At 63.5% G+C, this 16335-nt stretch overlaps 1 protein-coding gene across 4 annotated transcripts in view; it reads right to left on the bottom strand.

Annotated features, from left to right (window-relative positions):
- Positions 1–16335, bottom strand: part of TNRC18 (trinucleotide repeat containing 18) — an 87830-nt gene that overhangs the window by 40109 nt on the left and 31386 nt on the right. For 2 of the 4 annotated variants that reach the window (XM_071211129.1, XM_058285733.2), the window contains 10 exons: positions 13660–13762; positions 13213–13418; positions 12822–12968; positions 12261–12451; positions 10306–10741; positions 8332–9324; positions 4134–4294; positions 3041–3177; positions 2772–2900; positions 1058–1229 (listed from right to left, as the gene is read on the bottom strand). In XM_071211129.1, the coding sequence (XP_071067230.1) occupies positions 1058–1229; positions 2772–2900; positions 3041–3177; positions 4134–4294; positions 8332–9324; positions 10306–10741; positions 12261–12451; positions 12822–12968; positions 13213–13418; positions 13660–13762 (2675 nt within the window). The remainder of the gene's footprint in view (positions 1–1057; positions 1230–2771; positions 2901–3040; positions 3178–4133; positions 4295–8331; positions 9325–10305; positions 10742–12260; positions 12452–12821; positions 12969–13212; positions 13419–13659; positions 13763–16335) is intronic. The other 2 variants (XM_058285735.2, XM_058285736.2) reach the window with 2 other exon arrangements.

A 16335-nucleotide genomic window follows, 5' to 3' on the forward strand; every position in this document is an offset into this window, starting at 1 on the left:
TAGAGAAGACAGACAAGCATGCGAAGAACCAGAGAAGGCAGCTGAATGGAGGGAGGAGGAAAAGAACCAAGATGGAAGAGCCAGACCCTACAAAGACGGCTGCACAGTCTACATTAGCCCATCCAACTAAATGGGCAGAAGCTGCCAAGGAATGCCTCGAGTGTGTCTTAGATGCCTGCAGCAGATTGGAGATTTCACAGATTAAATTCCTGCCTGCAGTCTGTCGTCAAGTACAGTAGCCATTTGTGGTTGAAGCGAAATGTGCAGCTTCGGAGCCATTAATGCCCTTCATTTAAATATTTTATCTCTTAATTTTCTTTAATCAGGTAGCATTTCATAAGGAAGATAAAGGCTGGGATAGTTTCACACTTAAACAACAAAAATATCCTTCACAATTTGAATGTAAAAAGGATCCTGCTGGACCAGCGGGCTCTCTTTCCCCCTCCTGGATCCAGTCTCCCTCTGAGTGTGTCTCTGGGGGCCACATCAAAACATTCCCCTCGTGCAGGGCTTTCAGGGTAGGGATGACAAGGAAAATGCATACGTACAGGCAAAGGCCTTAAGGATTTCAGTGCTCTGCAGAAATAAGAAAAGTCAAGGAGTTGGCTCTCACCCCATTACCCCTGGAGAGTTCACAGAGGAAATTACAATGGCATCAAGCCTTTTTTTTCCCTTAGAACTACAGAATGGTGAAGCTGCTCATTATACAATTATACTGTTAAACAACAGCGCAGTTGTATTATTTGATTAAGAACCTACAGTCTGTCTGCTTGGCTTAAGCAAAAGGTCATGGAGTACACAGGAGGGATGCAGCTTCCAGGCCTGGCTCTGCCTCTGAGGCTGTGTTACTTTGCTAAGTCCTTGACTTTCTCTGGGCTTTAATTTCCCCATCTGCGCAACAGGGAAGACTGGGCAAGAGTTGTTCAGGTACGGAAGCAGTCATTGCTAGGATTTCTGTACAGTGACGAGAGATCTGCCAAAGGTGTGTGAACTCCAGCAGATCCTGAAACCTTGTGCCCTAGAGGATCACGACACCTCAGCTAGATTGGGTACTGACCTGAGTCATGAAGTCGGACGAGGTTTCATGCTCATCCCAAATCTGGCTCCTCCCCCTCGCCTTCCCAGTTCCAGCGAGGGCATCGTGGTCCTCCTCGGCCCCCTTGTGTCTCTTCCTTATCCCCGCTCCCAGCTCGTACTCATCTGACGTCAGCAGGGACTTGCTGCTCAGCCTGAAACCCAGATGCACCACTGGTCAGCAGCCTGGCCAAGCAACGCTCGGGGGCTGGGGGTCCACCCTCGTGGCCCTGAAGGGTCGGGCGCTGGATGGTGAAGCACAGACTGATGACAGAACCAGTCTGGGGAGATGGATCCTGCAAAACTCTGGTGCTGGAATTCTGGGATATTTGTGAACGAGGCAGAATGAGAGTTTAACGTGAAAGAAGAGAAACTTTTCCAAGTCAACATTCTCTGCTGGCCTTGGCCTCTTTCTCATGTTCTTTCTCTCTCACACACACCCATGCGCACATCCATCTCTGCACGGTTGGATACCTCTTTACCAAAACACTTTAAGAACACAGGGTCAGAAATACCAAGGCTAATCGCCAGGATGGGAGGGAGGGGGGCTGATGGAACCATTTGCTGCTCTCCTGCATCCTGGCGAGGACAGGCAGCTGGGACACGGTCCTGGTTCAAAGGCTGCTCTTGCCTGCCTTGAGCTGAAGTGGCACAAATGATGATAAAAGCAGCTCATGGTTATTTGGTGCTTAACGTGTGTCTTGCACAGTGTTAATGCCTTAAACTGCAAAGCGCTTTGTTGTGGGCACTGTTTTTTTATAGATGAGGAAATTGAGGCTTGGAAAAGCCAACAACTGGCCCAGGGTCACAGTAAGTGGTAGCGTGGTGCTGGGACTCTAACACAGGCAGTTCCACCCACCCTGGGGTTGCACTTCTGACCAGCAGGCCCGCACCCTGGCAGCCCCCACCTGTCTTCTCCATGAGCCTCCCCCACCTCCTTTGGGTGGCGATGGCATTTCTTCTCTCCGTCCTCTCTTCAGTGGGAACATCCAAGGAGGGTAAAGCAGGACGTGGGGCCTCCTGGGATCCCTTCCCCCAAGAAGCCCTCGGGCCACCACTGCCTCTCCTGCGCCTTTCGAAGGCTCCCCACTTCCTCTGTCCAAGCCTGGGGCCGCCTGGTGCCCACCCTGCCCTGTGTCGCAGGCCGAGGAACACGCCACCCCCTCTCCTTTGCTGGGCGCCTCGTTGGGCCTATACTGCTCCCTGACACCCAGGAACACCCAGGCATCTCCCTCTCCACTCCTGGTCCTGAGGAAAAGCTCTCATCCCCGCCGACCCTCAAGAAAACGGCCAGGGACGCCCGGCGAAGCCGCGGCCTCCACGCGGGGAGCTCGGGCCAGGCCCTGGTGGGCAGGCTCAGGCAGGCCGAGCCAGCCGGCCGGGAGCAGGTCTGGTCCAGAGAGGACCCAAGCACCCGCACAGGTCGGAGCCCGTCCCCGGCGCCTCCTCAGGAATTAGTCCCTGGGCCTGGAGGAAGCCGGCGCGGCAGGAGGGTCTGGGTCGCCACCTGGGGCTCGCTTCCCCGCCACGTGCTGGGTGCGCCTGTCTGTCCGCTGCGCAGTTCACCTGGCGGGCGGCCCTGCGCTCCCTGCAGGGGGGTCAGAGCCCGAGGGACGCCAGGTCCCCCGGCCCCCAGGCCCGGGCTCCTCCCGCCGAGCTCTGGGCCAGTCCCCGACCCGCCGAGGGGCCAGCCTTACTTTCCGCTACTGTCGCGGCTCTTCCCTCTCTTGCGGGGGGGCGACAGGGCGCTCGGGGCGTGGGTCCGTTTCCGCGGCCTGCCAGGGCCTCTGCGCACCAAGCTTCTATGGGGTTCCTCGCGCCTGTCCCTTAAAGAGAATCACACGCTTGGCTGTGAAGCTGGGGGAGGGGGCGCGGAGGAGGGCGCACACCCGTGAGCCGCACACACGCGAGCCACGCACACGCGAGCCACGCACACGCCTGAGGCCTGCCGCCGCCGCCCACTCACTCGGCATCGTGGCGCCTCTGCAGCTTCACCAGCTCGCGCTGCTTCTCCTTGTACTGCCGCTGCACCTCCGCCAGCCGCATCCGGAAGTCCAGCTCCATGGCGTCCATGCTCTCCAGGGAGGACTTCATCGCCAACATCTGGAGGGGGCGGAGGGCACGCGCGTGACCCCACGCGAGCCGGGACGCGGGGCCCCAGCTCCCCACCTCCAGACCGGGGCCGCCTTCGTCCAGGGGCGATGGGGACGTCGTGGTTGGGAGCAACGGCTCTGGGGTCACCAGGACCCCGGCTCTGGCCCCTTCCTATCTGTGGCCTCGGGCAGGTGGCAGGCTCCTCCCCGTAAGGGCCACCGGGGGTCACCTCAACTCGACATCAGAGGTGGCGCCTTGGGAGGCCGGGAACAAGGGCTGGTGCTTAACGGGGACAGCGAGGGGACGGCAGAGGCTGGGTAATGGATGGCGGCAGCACGACAGGGAAGTGTGTACTTGAAAGTGATTAAAGGGGGAAATTGTATGGCTGTGTCTGTTATAATAACAACTTTTTAAAAGGCATAAAACTTCACATCACAGCGAACCCAAAGGTAAGCTGTGGACTTCAATTAATAACCTCTTTTAATAGCGCTGATTCACTGGTTGTAACAAACGTGCCGCCCCAATAGCAAAACGTTAGCAAGAGGGAAAGCGTCGTGTGGGCGTGGGGGGGGGGATGTGGGAACTCTGTACTTCCTGTGCAACTTTTTGTATAAACCTACAACTGCTCTGAAAAACCCAAGTCTATTAAAGTAAAGCAAAACCACAATGCCTCGCGTGTAACAATTACTCAATAAACGATGCCTGTTACCCTATCGTTTCTCCGGCGGCGCAGGCAGGTAAAGCCACTTGTCCCCTGGCCCCACAGGCAGAGGGGGGCAAAGCCAGGTCCGGGTCCCCAGTCTGTTCTCTTCCCGATCCCCCAGGCCACCACCCACAGGCACATTATCAGAAGGGTAAACCGAGGCACAAGGGAAGGGAGTCTGGACCAGTCCGCAGGGCAGGCCCTGAGGGTGTCCCCACCCCTGCCCTCCAAGCCCCGGCGGGAAGATGGCCCCCCGCCTCACCCGCTCCTCCTTCTTCTGCATCCAGCTGTACTTCTTATTGGGGTTCAGCTCCCGCGGCAGCCGCAGGTTCTTGAGCGGGTCCCCAAAGGGGCCATCCAGCACCTCCTCCAGCATGTGGCTGCCGGCCGCCAGCAGGCTCTCCAGCGAGGGCCGCACCGCACCTGCAGACGCCAGCAGGTGAGCCACGGGGGCGGGAGCCCAGCCCCCCCGAGCGAGCCCAGGGCCGCCCAAGGCCACGGCCCCCGCCGCAGGCCCTCCCCAGGCGCAGGACGCGGGCTAAGCCGGCGGGGGCACGGAGAATGCAGGCGAGCCACCCAGAGCTCTCTCCAGGGGGCGACGCACTCCCTGCTCAGCTGCCCTGGGAGCGTTCCGTGACGGATACGTGCGCCACCGCTCACAATCAGGAAAAAAGTTGCGTGGCCCGAGCTGCGACAGGTACACGTGCACAGGGTGAGGCAAGGCAAGCAGAGAGGCGTGAAGAAGGAAAGCCTGCTCCTCTCCCAGCGTGGGCCCCGCCCTGGAGGATGGCAGCGGCCACGGACTCTGGTAGATGGTTCCAGAAAAGGCACCTTCCAATACACGTAACCTACTCAGACGCCCTCTTCTTCAAGTACAAAGGTGGTGCGTCGGCACGCACCGTCCCAGTCTCGCTCTCCTCGACGTCCTTTAGCAGCCCCTGCCCAGCCGCGCAGACCGGCTCTGCCCTCCCCGGCCACCTAGGACCCCCCGCGGCCCCACCTGGGCACCCCCACCTCCCACCCTTGCCCTCGGGCCTGTTCTCAACCTCGAGGCCAAAATGGCGCACCTCGGGGCTGCAGCTCCGGCCCTCTCCAGGCGCTGCCCGTCTCAAAGTCCAGGCCGGCCTTGGCGAGGGCCAGTGGGCCCCAGGCCCGCCCCTTCTCCCGCCAGCCCTGGTGGCCACGCTCTGCTCGAGCTGGGCAGGGACACTCGCCCCACAGGGCCCCTGCACGTGCCGGCCCTGCCCGGAGCGCCGGCCCCTCACACGCTACACCCCTGCAACGTCCGCTGGTCCAGAGAGGCTCCCCAAGGAGCCCCAGGCCAGGACAGTCCACCTCACACACCCCCGCTCAGGGTCTCCCTACCCCCTGGCAGCTCCCCAGGGACCCCAGCACCAACCACGGTGCCAGGCACACAGTAGGTGCTTAACAGGCGTCCGCTGGATGGCCCTCAGAGTGAGCCGGCCTCACCGAGGCTGGGCACGGGCAGTGGTGCCCGCTGGGCGGGCCGGGGGCTGTGGCCGGAGCCTTTGGCCGCCCCCCCCATCCTCGCCAGGTGCCCCCCAGCCCCATTTCAAAACCCACCACTAAAGAAGAAAAGCAAATTCCCCCACCAGCGGGCGGTACCCAGGGGGGGATTTTCTTCTGAACTTTTCTCCTTTTTCTGGACTGAACTATTTTAACAAGAGAAGAGAAGCCACGAACTTCAGAACAACGACCCCGGGGAAGTGGGCGTCTCAGGCACCGCTGAGGGGGCGTCGCTGGGACACGCGCTCCGGAGGGCAACCTGAGCACACCCACCAGGAAGCCTCGAGCACGGGGCCCGGTCAGGCCCGGCGGCTCCACCGCTGGGAACTCAGGGGCAGACGGGTTTTTCTTCAAGGTCAGTCATCACGTTACTCGAGGTGGAAGAACAAAAAAGAAGGCAAACAAAATTGCCCGGTGGTCTAGGGTCCAGTCATCGATAGCCGGGGGGGCAAGGCCTCCTCTGGGCAGAGAACGGGGCAGACCCCCCCAAAAAAACCCACAGCTTTGAGAAATGTTTCATGAAGGACCTCTGAGAGGAAGCGGATAGTGGCTCAAGGACTGGGGTGCCTGCCTACCACATGGGAGGTCCCAGGTTCAGGTCCTGGTTCTTCCTAAAGAAGATGAGCAAGACAGCAAGCTGACGCAATGAAGAGACACAATGAGTGACACAACAAGCATGCAACCGAGTTGGCTCAAGTGATAGAGCACCTCCCTCCCGCATGGGAGGTCCCAGGTTTGGTTCCTGGTGCCTCCTAAAAAAGAAGATGAGCAGACAGCGAGCACAAACAACGAGGGGTAGGGAGGAATAAATGAATAAAGTAGAGTTAAAAAAAAAAAAATCTCTGAGGAGCTACCAGGAGCCAAAGAGGGGTAGGGAAGGGGAGTTAAAGCTTAACGAGGGAAACGGACTTGGCCCAGTGGTTAGGGCGTCCGCCTACCACATGGGAGGTCCGCGGTTCAAACCCCAGGCCTCCTTGACCCATGTGCAGCTGGCCCATGCACAGTGCTGATGCGCGCAAGGAGTCCCGTGCCACGCGGGGGTGTCCCCCGTGTAGGGGAGCCCCACGCGCAAGGAGTGTGCTCTGTAAGGAGAGCCGCCCAGCGCAAAAGGAAGTACAGCCTGCCCAGGAATGGCGCCGCACACACGGAGAGCTGACACAGCAAGATGACGCAACAAAAAGAAAAAGATTCCCGTGCCACTGACAACAGAAGTGGACAAAGACGACGCAGCAAATAAACACAGAGAACAGACAAACTGGGGTGGGGAGGAAGGGGAGAGAAATAAGTAAATAAAAAATAAATAAGTAAATAAATATGAGTAAAGGGAAACTTTAGCTCATGTATATGTATTTTTTATATATATATACACGCTACTAAAACTTTTTTCTTAAATCTAGGACTATACAACACAAACAGGAAACCCTGATGTAAAACCATGGACCACAGCTAACGGTACAACTATATAAATGCTCCTTTATCAACGGTAACAAACGCAATGCTCATCAAAGGGTTAATGGTGGGATGGTATATGGGGACCCTATATTTTATGAATGGTTTTTCTACAACTCCTCCTAAAAAAGAAAACAAAAGTAAAAGGCAGGGAAAAACAGTATTTGACAAAAAAAATACATATTTGCTTGATGAAATACAACAACCAAGTAAAATCTTTGTATTACAGAAACTGAACCTACGAAGAGAACAGGGCAGGTCTCAGAACACTGCTTACAAAACGATCTCAGTTTTAGAAAAAATTCTAGAGGAAATATACCCAGCACTCCAAAGGTGAGCATGGAGGCTGCACCCCTTCAACAGCTGCTGCCTGGGCCGCCCCCTCCATGCCAGGCTGATGTGGGGGCGTGGGGGGGCCAGACTGCATCCCTGCCTCCCACATTTCTTGGAGCACCCTGACTTTCCAACAGTCGTTTTGTGCCCCATCCAGACTGGAATGCATCCCCGTCTGCTCGAGGCACCCCGTTTCCTTTCAAGGCCCAGCCCCCCAAGCCTGATCGGCTCCTTCTATCTCCCCAGCCTCGGGTTTCACTTTTGCAAGAGGCACGAGCCCCGTCGGCCAAGGAGCATGCGACTGAGCCTGCATCAGAGCTGACTGAGCCTGCATCAGAGCTACCAGGGAGGGGGGGGCCCCTCTCGGGGGGCTCCTGAGCCGAGCGGCCGGCGATGGGGAGTCAGCCTGCCTTGAATGAGGCCAAAAGAGAGAAAACTGGAGCAGAGTGGGGAGAGGGAGGGAAAGATGCAGGCAAGGAGGTGCCCAGGAAAAGAGAAATTCCCGATGACTTGGTTTGGGCGCCTAGATCCACCCATACCTGAAGCTACCTATTTACTGCTGGACTGCAGTTGTACGAGCCAACACGCTTTCCCCACCTTTTTCTAAGTCCATTTAAAATTAAGAGTTTTGGGAAATGGACTTGGCCCAGTGGTTAGGGCGTCCGTCTACCACATGGGAGGTCCGCAGTTCAAACCCCGGGCCTCCTTGACCCGTGTGGAGCTGGCCCATGCGCAGTGCTGGTGTGCGCAAGGAGTGCCCTCCCACACAGGGGTGTCCCCGGCATAGGGGAGCCCGACGCGCAAGGAGTGCGCCCCGTAAGGAGAGCCGCCCAGCGCGAAAGAAAGTGCAGCCTGCCCAGGAATGGCGCCGCACACACGGAGAGCTGACCCAACAAGATGACGCAACAGAAAGAAACACAGATTCCCGTGCCGCTGACAACAGAAACAGACAAAGAAGATGCAGCAAATAGACACAGAGAACAGAGAGCCGGGGCGGACAGGGAGAGAAACAAATAAATAAATAAATCTTTTTTTAAAAATAATTAAAATGAAGAGTTTCTGTCACTTGCAACCCGGAGACTCCTGCCGAACGAAATCACACCATCGGCAGGACAAGAGAACCCGGGCAAGGCAGCGGCCGCGCAGCTCACCTCCCACCTGCTGGCTCCGCTTCTCCAGCTCCAGCTCAGCGATCTCACTCAGCAGCGTGATGCCGTGCAGGAAGCTCTGCTCCAGGACAAGGGTCTGAGCCGCTTCCAGCTTTTCCAGGGCCGGGGGCCCGGCGCCCGGGGAGGGCAGAGGCCGGGCCTGGGGCAGCTCCGCGGCGGCCGCCAGGGCGTTCATGCCGGCCAGCGGGTCCTCCAGGCCAGGCAGGAACGGCCCGGGGCCCGCCTCCTCCAGGTAGCAGGCGCTGCCCATGGCCGGGGCGGCCTCGGGCGCCTCCAGGCTCGGGCACTCCTCCCCCCGGGGGGGCATGTCACCATCGGCCGACCCTGGGCCGGGCCGCGCCTCGCCGGGCGACGCCGGGGCCAGGCCCTCCTCGGGCACCGCCTCCGCGAGGGGCACGTCCACAGGCACGCCGACGGGCACCTCCACCGGCTCCTCCTTCGCCTCCACCAGCGTCTCGGGAGTCAGCCGGCCCCCGGGGTCCGGGGCAGCCGCGCGGGGCTCCGTCCGGCCCGGGGCTTCGAGACGGGCTTCCGGTCCCTCTGTGAAGTCCGGGCCCTCGGCGGCCTCCGTGCACACCTGGCCCGCGGCGCCCTGGGTGTCCGGCAGCGTCCCCCGGCCGCCGCTCGCAGGGCTGGGTGCCGGCCTGGCCTCTGGGCTGGGCAGGGCCGGCGGCGACCCCGGCGGGGGCAGCTCGGTGGGGCCCTCGTCCGCGTCCTCCACCTCCGCCTTCACCTCCCGCGCCGCCAGCGCGTCGTCCTCGGGGCCCACCGGCAGCGGCTCGGGGATCTTGGAGGGCGACAGGAGGAGGGGCTTGTCCTCAGGAGACAGCGCCAGGCGCTCGGGCCCGTCGGCGGGCAGCGGCACATCGGGCGCCAGGCCGTCAGCGTCGGCCGCGGCCGTGGGCTGCAGCAGGAAGGGGTAGGGCCTCCCGTAGTGCGGCGGCAGCGCCGGGAACGGGTACCGGGGCGACAGATCTGCCGGAGACACCGCGGGTCAGCGGGGGGGCACGGGCCAAGCCCCAGGGCCCCTCTCCTGCCACACTCTGGGCAGGGAGCCCGGGACCCCTGCTCCCTGAGTCACGGAAAAGACCCAGCGGCCGCCTGTCCCCGAGCGCCTGGGGTCCCGCCAGCTGAAACCACGGCAGCCCGCCGTGCCCTCCGGCCTCCGCGCCCGCCCAGCAGGCCGGGAGGCCACCACGCTCAAGAAGGGCCACGAGACCCCAAAAGCCCCTGCCCCGGCTGCGCCGTCCCCGTCCTCCATCCTACAGGACCCCCTTAAAACAGAGCTGTTCCCGTGACACAGCTGTCACCCTCTCCTTTTACCCTGAACTCCCAACCCGGCCCAGGATGGACACGCTCAACAGAAACCTGCCGGGGAGGAAGCGGTGACACGGAGACACCACCCCCCACGGAAGGCAGCGTGCTCCGTGCGGGGCATTCGCATCTCCACCCGCTGCCCAGAGAGGGCCAGCCGCCTCCCAGAGCTCACACAGCATTCTGGAGGAGAAATCTGAGCCCAAAGTCTACCCAAGCGCGGGCACGGGCCCCTAACAGCCACCGGCGAGGCCAGCCGGCGCCGCGGCCCCCATCTGAGCCTCGCGGCCTGCCAACCCCCAGCACTGCAGGCCATGGAAAGAGGGGGCGCGCTCCCGGCTGGGGGGTGCATGCCGGGCCCACCTGCGCAAAGCCCCCCCGCCAGGTCCCGGGGCCCTGGGCTGCTGGTTTCCCGGGCCTCGCTTTGCCGCCACGCTCAGAGCAAGCCCTTCCCAGGTGGGCTCTCACGTGCCCGCCCACACCTGCCGCCGCCACCGGCTGCAGGCCGTGCGCACGCCTCGGTCCCCGGGCTGGGACACGGCAGCGCCGCGAACCAACGGATTCAAAAACAGGCGGGCGGGCCGGGTCTGGCTGGCATCGCGGGGGCGAGGGTCTCGCCCCGCTCCCGGGGTGGCCTCTCACCTGAGAATAAGGCCTGGAAGGGGCTGGGGGCCTCCTTCTCCAGCTCCAGGTCCTTCTTCTCCACGACGTTCTCAGGCGCCTCCTCCTTGCGGGTGATGGCGGGGGCGTGGGGCGGGGAGGCGGGCGGCGGGCTGGAGGGGTGGGCGCTGGGCGTGGCGGGGTAGGCGTAGCCGGGCGGCTTGGACACGTCCTCCAGCTTCTGGATGACCTTGGCCTTCAGGGCGGCCACGGGAGACGCGCGGGGGGACAGGGGGGGCGGCGGGCTGCCGGCCTGGCCGTAGGAGCCCGCGGGGCCGCCGGCCAGGCCGGGGGGCTTGCGAGGCAGCAGCCCGGGGCCCGCGGCGGCCAGGCCGGCCTTGCCCGCCGCCTCCAGGCTGCGCTTGCCCACCTTCTCCTCCATCTCCGCCCGGTGCTCCTGCGCCTTCAGCCGCTCCTGCTGGGGGGCGACCGGCGGGCGGGGTCAGCACGGCGGGGGGGGGGGGGCCGTCGGCACCTGCCCCGGGCCCGGGAGCCCCCGGTGGACGGTGGAGAACCAGGGCAGGGCGGGGTCCCAGCCACCCGCCTTCCTGCTCCAGGACGTTCCGGCCGCGCGCGTGTAACAGAGGCGCTGTTCCGGGCGAGCCCCAGAGGAGGGGGCGGGGGCCAGGGCCAGGGCCAGGGCAGCTGCTGGGGGGCCTGGGGGGGCCTGGCTCCCTTCTGAGGACTCCACCCTGGAGCCCAGTGTGCCCCCCTCCACGGTCCCCATCGCCAGGGCCCTCTGCGCGGTCACGAGCGGCTTCCAGACCCCTCCTGGGCGGGGAGGGGCCTTCCCACGTCCTTGCAGGCTGAGGGCACTGGCTCCGCCCCAGGCAGGAACCCGCAAAACACGCGGGGAAGGACAGCACGACGGCGTGAGCTGGCGGCCCCACCCCAGGCGCACCCCCCAAACGACTCCCACTCACGACAGCCAGGGGGGTCCGTCGGCTGAGGGAGGGACAAGCTGGGGTCCAGCCCAACAGCGGGACAGCACCCGGCCACCCGCGAACCCCGGAGACCTCGTGCCGCCCAGTGAGCCCGACGCCCAAGGACACGGGCCGCATGAGCATGCAGACTACAGGTTCCCAGGCGCAGGAAGGAGACGGGCGCCCAAGCGCCGCGGGGGGCGGCAGGGAGACGGGGGAGGGGGCTTCTGGTTGGGGTGATCAAGTTTGGGCAACAAAAGCTGGTGACGGCCACACAGCATCCAGTGGAAGCTGCACCACCGAACCACACCTTAGAACGATGGGGAGGGGACGTCTCGGGTTACGTGTGCGACACCACCATAAAAGGCAAAACACGCCCGGAGGCAGCGCGGCTCAGCAGCAGCCGTGCTCACGACCCTACATCTCATTTAACAACCGAACGAGCTTCTCCGCTTTCTGGACAAGGAAACTTGCACCCAGGGCAGTTAAGCAACTTGCCCAAGGACACAGAGCCAGCAGCAGAGCTGGGATTCCAGCACTGTCTGGCAGGAAGGTCAAGGTCAGATGGCCCCTGGGTGTCAGGAGAGCCCAGGCCCCCACAGCGAGTGGCCCGGCCCGGCCCTCCAAGGCTGCTCCAGAGGCAGCCTGGACTCGGGCCACACGGGGAGCCACCAGGATCCACCCCTCATCCCCGGGCCGCAGGCCACCTCTCTCCTGCCTCAGTTTCCCTGGCTCCTGCTCCCGAGGCCCGGCCCCTACCGGGCCCGTCCACCTCCAGGTCCCCGCGCACACAGCTCCCTGGGCTGGGGGTGCCCTCGCATGGCCAACTCCAGCTTCTGCTCAAATGCCACCTCCTCCAGGAGGCCCGCCCTGACCACCCAGCTCCCCGGGGTCTTCTCCCTGGCAGGCTGGGGCTTCCGCTGGCTGCGGGTGAGGGCCCCTGGCGGGGTCTGCGCCGCACCTCCGCATGGCCCACGTAGGGCGTTCCCCACCGCGTCCCCGCCCCTGACTCACCACCAGCTGGGCACTGCGCTGCAGCTCCAGGGCCTGCGCCGCCTGCTGCTGCAGGTACAGGAGCTCCTGCTGCCGCAGGAAGTGCTGCTGGGAGAAGAGCTGCAGCTGCTGGGCGTGGTGCAGGGGTCCGCGGCCCGGCGGGTACAGGGCCGGCCAGAGCGGCGGCACGGCGGCCCGCTCCATCAGCTCCGCTGCGGAGAGAGAGACCCCGGTGGGGAAACTGAGGCAGCAGGGCTTGCTGGCTGGGGACCCAGCTTTCTCCATCTGCTGCAGGCACCAGCCTCCCAGGCCTCTCCCAGGGGCTGGCGCGGGCCCACGTGGGGGCGCGCGCGGTTCTCCAGCCTCCAACCCACGGCCCCTCCCCCTACACCCAGTGGGTCCGCAACAGGATCCCGCAAGGGGCCGGCAAGGCGGGGGGGCTGCCGCGGGGGGCTGCCGCGCAAGACCGCGCTTCCACATGAACCCTGTGGCTTAGCCCTGAACCCCCCTCCAGGGCCGAGCCGCCCCCCCGAGCCCCACCTGCTCCCTGATCCGCAACGGGAGGCCCTGGCGCCCACTTACCAAAGTGAGGCAGGTGATCGCTGGGAATGACCACCAGCTGGCCCGACTGGGGGTCCCGGACAAACTGGTAGGCGGAGGGCAGTGAGCCCCCCAGGCCAGGCGGGAAGGCGGGCGCCATGCCCTGGTGCAGAGACGGGGGGCCCAAGCCTGGCAAGTAACAGAGGCCGGTCAAGGCCGGGCGGCTCCGGCCCACCACCTGCCCACTGGGTCCAGAGAGCCCACAGTCCTGAGGCCTCCAGCCCGGGAGCCAAGAGTGCAGGGGTACGGGCCGCCGACCCCAAACCGGGCCCGGCACAGAGCCCCACGCAGACGCCTCTTTGGACAGATGAAGGCACCGAAGCGTGACGGAGGGCAGGGGCTGGCTCGAAGCTCGGGGTCCTCTCACACTCACCGTAGGGGTGGCCGGCGAGCCACATGGACGTGCTGCCCGAGCGCGGCAGCCAGGGGTGCGCAGCCAGGTGGGCGGAGGGGTCGGCGGGCCAGCGGCCCGAGCCCGACAGCACCGGGCCCCCCGTCACCATGAGGTTGGGGTTCAGGCCGTTGGCAGCGCAGCTGGTGGGGTGCAGGCGGGCCAGGTCGGCCAGCTCCTTGCTTTCTCTAGGGACGGGAGGGAGCGGAAGGCGTGTCACCCTCAAGAACCGGTGCCCTCCAGTCTACCTGCTCTGCCCCAGCTCCCCCGACAGGGAACTCGGGGCACAGAGGAGGCGAGCAGACCAGGCCGGGAGGGTGGGGCTGGGCCGTGAGGCTCTCAACCGCCGGCCCTGCACCCATCCTACCGACGGGAAGACCGAGGCCCGGGGAGGGCAGGCGCCCGGCGGAGCAGCCCCCGAGCCCTCACCTGAGCAGCTTCTCCTGGTCGCGCTCCAGTCGCCCGCCCAGCAGCCGCTCCTCCCGGTGCCTGGCGCGGGCCTCTGCGCAGTCCTCGTCGGCTCGCGCATGCCCTGAGCGGGAGACCGGGCGCAGTGAGCCCCGCCCAGCATGGGCGCCCGCTCTGCCCCCGCACGCCCCTGGCCCCCCACCCCCCAGGGCTCCCGAGCCGGGAAGGCCCAGCCCCACTCCTGGACGTATGTTCAGTAAAAGCACATATGGGGGTGGCACAGCACCTGCTTCCCATGGCCGAGGTCCCCGGTTCAATCCCAGGGACCTCCAAAAAAATATATAGCACATGTGGGAACATGTCCCGCAGCGCTGCTCGATCCCCAAAAGGTGAGACAACCCAAATATCCATCAGCAACAAACGAAAGAAGAAAAGGCGGTATGTTGACAAGACGGAATGGTACAGGGTCATTAAGAAAAAACACATGCACTGACGCACACCAAACACAGATGCACCTTGAAAACATCATGCCAGCAAAAAAGGGCAGTCACAAAAGGCCACATATTGGAAATATCCAGAACAGCAAATCCAAGGAGACAGAAGGGGCTGGAGGCAGGTTTCTATAAGTGAAAGCTAAAGGATATGTTGTTTTTTTTCTTTCTGGGTTTCTTTTTCAAAGTCTGTGAACATACCAAATCCCACTGAATCATACGCCTTCAAAGGGTGAATTACAGAGCACAGAGTTACATCTCAATAAAACACCAAGGTTAAAAAAGGAAAATCAAGAAGCAGACGTGGCTCAACGGATAGAGGGTCCATCTACCATATGGAGGGTCCAGGGTTCGATCCCCCGGGCCTCCGTGACCCGTGTGGAGCTGGCCCACACGCAGTGCTGATGCACGCAAGGAGTGCCGTGCCACGCGGGGGTGTCCCCCGCGTAGGGGAGCCCCACGTGCAAGGAGCGCGCCCTGTAAGGAGAGCCGCCCAGCATGAAAAAAGCGCAGCCCGCTCGGGAGTGGCACCGCACGCGCGGAGAACTGACGCAGCAAGATGATGCAACAAAAAGAGATGCCATTTCCCAGGGCCGCTGGATAATGCAAGCGGACGCAGAAGAACACATAGTGAATGGACACAGAGCAGACAACTGGGGGGGAGAGAGGTAAGGGGAGAGAAATAAATATTTTTTAAAAATGGTGACAGTGGGCATGCTTATCTTTAAAAAAATAAAAATAAAGGAAAATCAACATGGCTCACGTGGGGAGCAGAGAGTGGCACGGGCCAGGGTGAGAGGTGCCACCCGTTCATCCCCCACTGTAGCCGAAGCCCCCGGCCCCCACCCGCCAACCCCCACGAGCAGAGAGGGTGGTCCCGCAGCCCCCAGCTCCAGCCAGGCATGGAGGCGTGAGCCGGCGACTCACGGGGCAGCAGGCCGTCTGTCCACCACCACCCCCCCGACCCCACCTGGGCCCCACTCCTGAGTGTCTCCCTTGCCACAGGCCAGGAAGGCGCCCGTGGCTGCCCGTGGACTTCTGCTCACAACTGTCCCTCCCCTGAGCACCAGCCCCCACAGGGTCAAGCCCCTGCCCCCCACCCCCTCTGCCCAAGAGCTCATCTATCTGGTCACACGCACCCCCCACTGCCAAACAGGCTGTTCCCTCCACAAATGCCCTTCCCTGAGCCAATTCACCCTCATCTGTGGCAGTGAAGCCAAACGCCACCTCCTCCAGGCAACCCTCCTTGACCACTCCCCTCTGTCAGGCTAACTGGCTCGCCTGCCCCGCCCTCACAGCACTGACCGCCACCTGCGGCTACTCTGCCAGTCTGGGGTCCGCTGTCTCCTCCATCAGACCGGGCATTGCTCTGGGCAGGGACCACCCTTGCCCCGTGCTTGGCCGCGGACCTCCCCTCCCTGCACAGTGCCGGGCACTGAAGAGGACTCAGTGAACAGGTGGTAAATGAGCAGACGGACAGACGGCCTCCCACGGGCATCGGAGGAGGCCGAGCCCTGCAGCGGGCACGGCGGGTGCCAAGGCCCCGTGGCAGCGCGTTGTCAGGGAACAGCCAGGAGGCCGCGGTGGCTGGAGAACGGGCCCGGAAGGGCGGCGGGGTGTGCCGCAGGGAGGGGGTGTGCGTGGGAGGTGGGCCGTGGCTCGGGTTGGATCCAAGGCGACCGCGAAGCCGCAGGACTTTCCGGGCAGGGCTGCGGCGAGACCGGCCCGGGACTACCAGGAGCCTGAGCTGCTGCCCGCGGACAATGACCGAGAAGGAGCCTGCACCCCTGGGCCGAGCTCAAGGCCGGCTGGGGGAGCCCCCCCAGGTCCCTCCCAGCCGGCTAGGGTCCCAGCCCCAGTGGGAGGCGGAAGGTTCCAGAGGCACGAGAGGCACCTGCAGCCCCGCTCCCGGAGGCACACGTGGTACAGGCAAGCGCTGCTAAGCTGGCCACGGCGCCCAGGGCGCGCCACACATGAGCACGCGGGCACTCGCACGGGGCGGAGGCGCCGAGGACTTGGTGGCGGGTCTGCTCCCCACCACACGCCACACGCAGGGCTCGGGCTGTGGCTGGTTCCCACGGCAACCGCATCCTCCGCTCCTCTGAGCACCGCGGACAGGGCTGCTGAGGTCACAGGCCACCGGCCAGTGCCCACCGCCACCCAGCCCTGCCCAGGACGATGCTGGGGGTGGGGGCACAGCTCACGG

Source organism: Dasypus novemcinctus, chromosome 23 (assembly GCF_030445035.2).
Source record: "Dasypus novemcinctus isolate mDasNov1 chromosome 23, mDasNov1.1.hap2, whole genome shotgun sequence".
NCBI classification, from domain to species: Eukaryota; Metazoa; Chordata; class Mammalia; order Cingulata; family Dasypodidae; genus Dasypus; species Dasypus novemcinctus.